The sequence below is a fragment of the Cryptomeria japonica genome, chromosome 10, assembly GCF_030272615.1.
Source record: "Cryptomeria japonica chromosome 10, Sugi_1.0, whole genome shotgun sequence".
NCBI classification, from domain to species: Eukaryota; Viridiplantae; Streptophyta; class Pinopsida; order Cupressales; family Cupressaceae; genus Cryptomeria; species Cryptomeria japonica.
Window position 1 is genome coordinate 405,018,067 of NC_081414.1, and position 8,637 is coordinate 405,026,703.

Genomic DNA, 8,637 nt, shown 5'->3' on the forward strand with positions numbered 1-8,637 from the left:
GGCTAACCGGATTTACTCCAGGCTTGATAGATTCTATGCTGACTGCAATTTTTTCTCCTTTTTTCCGAATCATTGCGGATCTCCTGTCACTACCCTTCCTGCCACTTTATCTGATCATTATCCTATCATGGCTCAAATCAATTTCAGAACCCTCACCCTGCCGACCTATACCTCCCCCCATAAATTCATTCTTAATGTTTCTCTGCTTGAGGATCAAGATGTGAACATTGCTATTAAGATGATCAGACTCATAAATTTGCAAAATAAATCCCTCTCTCACATCAATAGATGGCTTCTTAATATATCTTCTTGGACCAAGATCTTTCAAACCTTTGGGCAAAAGAAAGCCAAAGACTACAGACGAATTGAGCAGGTGCTGACTAATCGGCTCTTTGTGGCTGAAAATAATATCCAATCCCAACCAGACTCTATCAGCCTTGCTGAGCAAGTGTCCATGGCCAGGAATTCTCTCAGAAAACATCAACATGTTAAAGCCAAAGGGGCCTTCATCAGAGCTCGGAATCATTGGCTTCAGTTTGGTGACAAAGGTACTAAATATTTTTTTAATCTGCTTAAGGAGAAACAAAGCAGAGAGAGGATTGATAGAATTTTTGATAATGACAAGGAGTTGCTTACGGACCAGGATATTTCTTTGGCCTTTGAAACTTTTTATAAGAATTTGTTTACCTCAGAAGATAATGACACTTCGAGGATGATGCGTCTTAGATGCTCTGAGCTTATCCCTAAGGTTCTTTCAGAGGATGATATATCTGCCCTCCAAAGCCCTGTCTCCTAGCAAGAAATTGTTGATGCCATCCAAAAGCTAAAGGATAACAAAGCCCCGGGCCCCGACGGGATTCCTGCTGAATTCTACAAAGCCAATATTGAATGGGTTTCTAAAGACCTCCATGATTTATATCTTGAAGCCTTCTTGCATGGCACCCTTGGATCTGTTATTAACACTGGTATCATTAAGCTCATCCCTAAAGAAGGGGACAGAGCTTTGATTAAAAATTGGCGGCCTATCACTTTACTTAACGTCTCCTATAAAATTCCTGCGAAAACGTTGGCCTCCCGGTTAGAAACTATTCTTCCTAAGTTTATCTGCTCCACTCAGACAGGCTTCATTAAAGGATGATTCATCTTGGAAAACCTCATTTCCAGCTGGGAAGCCATGGAATGGGCCAATTCCTCTCATCAAGAGGCTGCTATGCTTCTCCTTGACTTCGAAAAAGCCTACGATAGAATTGAGTGGGACTTCATCTTGATGATGCTAAAAGCCTTTGGATTCCCTGATATCTTTTGCAAGTATATTCAAATTCTTTTAAAAGATGCTTCTGCCAAGATTGATGTCAATGGATCCCTAACCAATCCCATTCCTTTGTCTCGGTCTATTCGTCAGGGTTGCCCTCTTGCTCCTGCTCTTTTTGTCATTGCTTCCGATGCTCTTCATTATATCCTTAAAGATGACACCATCTCCCCTAAGGTGCGTGGTATTACTCTTCCTAATGACTCCGAGCTCCTCAATATTCAATTTGCCGATGACACTTCTCTCTTTCTTGAGCTCAGTTTTGACAACCTAATCTGCCTTTGTAATAAACTTGATATGTTTGGTAAGGCTTCTGGAGCTCGTATTTCCAGCTCCAAATCCATTATGCTGGGATGGAGTGATCATCCTCCGGACTGGCTTTGCCAATTCGGTTATTCCTGGGGAGGACCTAACCAGATTGTTAGGTATCTTGGTATCCCCTTTTCTGTCAAGCCTTCCCTCAAAGATACGTGGTTATGGATAAAAGACAAGATTTTCAGAAAACTTAATAAATGGAATCATAGACTCTTATCCCTTGCTGGAAGAGTCCAGGTTTGCCAAAAGATTCTCTCCTCCTATAGTATATATTACTCTTCTGTCTGGATGTTTAGTAACTATCAGATCTTGGAAATTCAGAAAGCCATCAGGCACTTTCTTTGGTCAGATGGCAACGGTTCTAGGAAAGCCCATTCTGTTAAATGGGACTGGTGCCATCTAGAGAAAAGTCTCGGAGGGCTTGGTCTTAAAGATCTCAAACTTCAAGGAATGGCTCTTGCTTCTAAATGGATCCTTCAATCCCTTGTTGGTGACGAGCCCTGGAAAGTTCTTGTCAAAAATAACATTCAGAATGGAGTGCCTAAAACTGCTAAATCTTGGAAACATCTCCCCTTCAGTGATTTGGTTTTTGGCAATTTCCCCATATCTGTGAAGGGAACTTGGGTTTTCCGTTCCTTATGGAAAGCATGGGAGAACATTCGACACTATATTGATAACTCAGTCTTTGATTATCATTATACTCTTCAAGGTGAGCGATCAATATGGTGGAATCTTCTCCATCAAGGTAAATCCCTTGCTTTGACTAAAGGCTGTTCGGCTAAATTTTGGGCCAACAAGGGTGTTAAGTATATCATGGATATCCTTGATCACAATCAGCTCATCAGTTGGGAAGACCTTGCTAATCAATTTGATATCCCTGCTTCTCATAAGCGAACGTATAACCTCATCAAAATGGCTTGTTCTCACCTTAATCTCCCCCGTAATACTGATGTGGATTCTCACCGATTTCTCTCTTTTAGGCGGCAGGATGGTACTCACCTCTCTTCTATCAAAGCTAAAGATATATACCGATTTCTTAACCATGATACCTCTGTTTCTCAACATCTTAATGTCATTTGGTACTCTTCCTTTTCCTCCTCTGATTGGCATAAAATGTTTGATAAGCTCTGGAAAGCTCCTATTCCTCCTAAAATTCAATGCTTTAAATGGCTGCTCCTGCTGGACAGGCTGCCCATTAGAAACCAGCATGCCACCCTTGATATTTGTTCTATCTGTAGAGTTCCTGAAACTATGAGACATATATTTTTTGATTGTTCCTTTGCCCGTGAAGTTTGGCTCATGTTTGGTATTTGCATCACTCGCTATGTTTATACTTTGGATATTATTACTGGTTTTATTGATGGCCTTAGAAAAGATACTAACTTATTTTGGCAGGTCCTCTCATCTTTCATCCTTTGGCATATATGGAAATTTAGAAATGATTCTAAGTTCCAAGGTTTTACCAGATCTCTTACTGGATTTCATAGAAATCTCATATATTTTAAAATTGCCTCACAGGTCTGCTGCGTGCTCAACCTGGAAAAAAGGAAGTTGCTCAGATTTTTGCGTGATGGCCGGGCTACAATGTTTATATATGAGATGCAGAATGGTTATGAGTTAGCTAGTGTGCTGGACAACCAGATGGCGTTTGATGAAGCCCTTGCCAAGCTCATGCAGGAGATCCAAAACAGCAAAAACCCCTCTGTTGATAACCTTCAGGTCTTTCATCAACTGCTGGAACAGAAAAAGGCTATCTGGATGGAGGGACCCCTTGGTTGGACATCCTGGGTCAACAAATTTGAAGATGTTTACCCGTAGGACTAATCCTTTTTTGGTTGCTCTTCTGGTTCTCTTGTACTCTGTTGCTTCTCGGCTGTATATGTATCTCGGATAGTTCTTCCCTTTGGTGGTTCTCTTTCATTGCTGCTCTCCTTCTAGCTGGTTGAGGCTCTGCCTCCCTCCTTTTTGATGTACTCTTTTGAACTCTCGATTTATAATATAAAAAAAAATAAAGGAAAGTTACAGCTTCAGAAAAGGGAACAGTTCCTTGTCATGAAACCACCAACAACCACCAATCCAAACCACCCAGCCTAGACAAAACCACCCACCCAAAACAACTATGCAGACCACCAACCCTAAATTTCTACAGTAACGCTTCGCACAGAATACAACTAATCCATATAAAACATGAAAAACAAAATTGACATATAGTCTGGTTAACATAGAAATGGGAATAAACTCCCAAATAGAGACAAACATCATAAACAATTCACACATAACTACCTGGAAGGATTACCATGGTTTGTTTCCTGTCTGCCATCACTGCCTTCGTGCTTCTAGTCCTCGGCCTTAGCCTTCAGCTTGTCACTTCCTCGTCCCCTACTTTCGCCATTGGACGATACCATCATCAACCCCCCCCACCCCCCCCCACCATCTCGTCACACATCTATCCAATTCACATGCCACATTGGATGAATCATCCGCCACCATATCCCCCCCCCCTCTTAATATGGGAAATATGAAAATCCTGAAAAACATTCAGTTTTGAGCAAATAATTGATATAAATTTATTTAGTCCCCAACTCTGAGATACTCCTTTCACAATTGCATCCACCACCATTTGAGAGTCCCCTTCAAGATTCACTCTCAGGGTTTTCATGTTATTATCCAATTCCACCGCTAATAAGGCGATATGTGCCTCAGACTCATTGTTCCTCCCATCTTGCAACCTTTGCGCACCTTTGAAGAGGACCTTCCCCTCATCATCATGAGCAATGCACCCAACACCTGAAATGCCTGGGTTACCTCTCGATGCCCCATGAAAGTTGATCTTAATCCATCCCTGCTCCATCTTGTCCCATACCTCTTCACCTCTCCTAACCACCTTACCCAGAGGATGAACCCTAGAAAACCCATGAACGGGTATATAATAAATTTATTAAGTTAATAAACAATCAATTACTAGAATTTAAATATAAATAAAACATGTATTAAATTATAATTAATATCAAACAATATTAACATTAATGGAAAGGTAAACTCATTATGAGTAATAAATAAAAGGTAAGGTCTTAACCAAAACATGGATGAGAGTATTCAACAATCCCACAAACCTAACAAATATAATATAAAAAATATAAACATATAATTTTATAATATAATAATATTTTAACACCTTATTTTTTATTTAGGAAGGTGACATTGTAATAGTGATGATAGTGGCAGGGTAAGTGCACCAAGATGGAGAACAAAAAGGGGGTATAAGTGGCCACTTTTTTTTTTCCTGAAAACAGGCACTAGTACATTCGGAGCTAATTTTCAACGGCCGTTTGTCGGATTTTCGATGAATTTTCGTCGGAGTGTTGACAAAATCCACCGTCGAAAACTCGACGTTGGATTGGTCGACAATGCCATGCCTGTCAGATTTGACAATCCAAAGGACTCTGCCGACGGTCAAAGAAGTCGTCGGTCGAAAGCTTGGTATTCGTCGTAATTCCGACGATGATCATTTAAAAAAATAAAAATAATTATCATCAATATAAAAGAACCATCGAAGGAAGGAAATGCCAAAAGGACTCACTGAAGATAATAACTTCATCGACAAAAGATATCGAAGAAAGCAGAGAGGGTCTTCATTGACGGGAAAAGTTCTCGAGGAAATAATACTATCGGTGCAACATAAAAAGGACTCACCAAAAGGAGCATTTTCATTGAAAGAATAATATCGATCAGACAAAAAGAAGCTACATCGATAAAAGATATCGATGAGGATATAGGTTTCAAGGAGGTTAAACTTCATCGACAAATGATATCGAAGAAAGCATAGAGGGTCTTCATCGACGGGAAAAGTTCTCGAGGAAATAATACTATCGGTGTAACATAAAAAGGACCCACCAAAAGGAGCATTTCATCGAAAGAATAATATCGATCAGACACAAGGAAGCTACATCGATAAAAGATATCGATGAGGATATAGGTTTTGAGGAGGTTAAAAGCCATGTTCTCGATATGCATGGTTTTGCCGATGTAACTTTATCGGTGAAGAACGATAAGGGAAAATAAAGAAAAGCTTCAGTGAGATAATAGACTCATTCATCGACGGGGCATAGTGATATCGATGAAAGAAGTATTTCGATGGAAAAATAAAGGAGGACACCAAAGCCCAAGGTTTCTTCAACATAAGACCCGATGGATATCAGATATGTTTCGATGAGGAGACAACCATACTGACCGAATACAGTATTTCGATGAAGGGAAAAAATACTTGATCAAAGTAATATTCGAAATAAAAGTATTGTCGATAGAAACAAAGAGATCGATGGACTAAAGAAACAAATGATCGAAAGACATATCCTCATCGAAATGATTATTGATTGCCATGAAAATCATAAACAAATCCCAGGGAAGGTCACATCGCCATTAAATTCAAACGTGTGCCCGAGTGACCGTTGTCCAAAGCGCCATTACTAATTGATTAAATACGCCATAAGTAGTGGATCAACCATCAAAGGGCACATCATTAAGGAATTCACAGGCGACTAACTGAAAGCAGGAATTGGGAGAATTCACAGATAAAGCTCAGTAATTCCAAGTAAGTTGTTTGCACACAAACCTCTTTTTCAAAATTCAAATAGAATCATCATCTAAAACTAATAAGACCAAAAAGGGAAAAGAACCTATTGCTGCAGAAGAAAAACCTAAAAGACAAAAAAGGGAAGGGTGTTCTTTGGCCCAGGACCTGATTGACCAGTGCCCATCATCCAGTTTGAGGTCCAAGAAGATTAGAGCTGATGAGGAAGGCCTGGAGGACCGGTTTGAGGATCTTGGAGACATATGGACAGAGTTGAGAGGGTATGAATTATTCATATATGGGTACAACAGAAGAGTTTCCCCTCAACCTATCAGCAATTTATGGTGATTGAAATTAGGAAGGTTAGTTGTGGCTAATGTATTCATGAATGTGGATCTCATGAAGGCATTGGCAAACAATTGTGACCCTAAAACCAGGACCATATATAACTACATGGGTGAGCCAATTCTTGCAATCACAAAGGAGGTTATTACACCGTGTTCAAGTTGGATTGGGGATTTGAAGAATTTATTGACCTCAAGAAGTTAACAAGTGAATATTTTAACCCAAAGCACATTTACAAAACGTGGAGACTCCCTATACATAGACCTAGGAATGCAGGGTCCTTAGTGCCACTAGGTCAAGATGACAAAGCTCCCTATGATGTCAACTCTTTCCATCCATATTTCAAGTATACCTATTATTGTGTTGCCCAAGTGCTAGGGATAAAAGCCCATCCTTTGATGGATATTGCAGCCATGGTCATTTGTGTCGATTTGCAGTCTAAGGACCCCCGCTTCTTTGATTTTTCTGCTTATTTGGTTGAGGTTTTGAATCATGGGTTAGAAAAGTTAAAGGGGGATGTCATCAATGTTCATTTCAAGCATTATTCCTTACTTATGCATATGCTATTGTATGTGGGTCAAGATGAAGGGTTATGGCCAGAAGAGTTATGTGTCAGGACATATGACAATGCTGGAATGAGAAAACCAGTGCAACTATGGGTTTCTTCATGGGACCAGAGGTATGTGAATAATCAATATTGGCATTTTGAGGAGTTCTTTGTCAAGCCATTATATAGACTGTTGGGATGCCCATGCGATCATGCCCTTGCACCAGAGGTTCAAAGATTCCTAAGACCAAAAGATTTCACTGAAGATCCCTCAATTGAACACAATTGGGGAGATTGGTATTGTTTTTTAGACTGCACACAAGTCAGGGTATACGAGTTTGAAGGGAGACCATACTTACTACCACTTACAGTCCCTAACAGAGTGGCTTGTCTGGAAATTATGAGGCAACTATCAATAGTGAGTACAGAACATCTGACAAGCCATGGAAAACAATCAATTGTACCTGGGTTGTTAGTATTTTCATATTTTATTGTGAAAAGTTCAAAGAGTTATGGCCTGATGCAGATAAAATTGGATTATTATGGCATGGCTATGGGGGATCCAAGGTCTAATTTCGATCCTAAAGGATACATAAGGATAGCTTGGTCATCACAAAAGCTGAAGGCTGGAGAGCATAAATCTTACCTACCGGATGACCTCATTAAGAACATTGTCAGAGAAGAGGCCAGAATGAAGCGAATAAAGTTTGAGAAAGCAATGCAAGCTTATAAATGGAAGCTTTATAGAAGGAAAATGGATGAGAATGTGCTACAAAAGATTGAAGACCCCTTGGAGTTGGCCAACAAACTTGTGGAGCATGAATTGGAAATACTTGAGGGAGTCCCGCCTCATGTTTTTAGGGATTACATTGATACTATTAGGAATACAAAGCCTTTGGCTCATATGTCTCCTTCTTCCACATCTGGCATCGTTCCATTCACTCCTTGAGAGGATTACCCCCTAGTTATGTAGAGGATACACCGATAGACTTGGCAATAGGACAACTGAATGTTCGAGAAGTGGCTGACATTAGATTCCTGGAGCATGAGGATTTCATTGCTGATAGTGACTTCATTGCTTCCAAGGAGTTCACCGCATTCCTCTATCAACATAAAGGATCTCAAATTAGGAATAACATGAGAAATAGTGAAGAAGAGCAGTAGCTTCAAAATTTAGAAGAGGAGATGGATCTTGTGATGAGAGAAATGACACCTGAGAAGGGAAGACAGTTGCTTAAGGAAGCTGGTGTGCTATTATACTCTGGATGGGACATGAACTTTGCCTTGTTGTTTGATGGATTCCTCAAGAAACAGGACCCAAGTAGGCAAATGATGCCAAAAGAGATTGATAAACTCTTTAGAGGATCAGGATATGATCCAGATCAGAAGGCTCTTCTATAGTGGGCTATCTATCCCAAAGATAAAAGACCTATATTGGTTGATACAGAAGAAGCTTTTGGACATTTGATGGTGCAGTAGGCTGGAAAGACTGACCCTAGAACAACTGCCAAACTAAATTTGGATGTCGCTAAACTAAACCAAGATCAGATA

The 8,637-nt window shown here is 40.0% G+C and overlaps 1 protein-coding gene across 1 annotated transcript; it reads left to right on the plus strand.

Moving 5' to 3' along the window:
• The first annotated feature begins 1,174 nt into the window (after positions 1 to 1,174).
• On the plus strand, positions 1,175 to 3,442 carry LOC131859005 (uncharacterized). Its single transcript, XM_059212517.1, has one exon. It carries the CDS (start codon positions 1,175 to 1,177, stop codon positions 3,440 to 3,442), a length of 2,268 nt encoding a protein of 755 aa, XP_059068500.1.
• Positions 3,443 to 8,637: the final 5,195 nt, after the last annotated feature.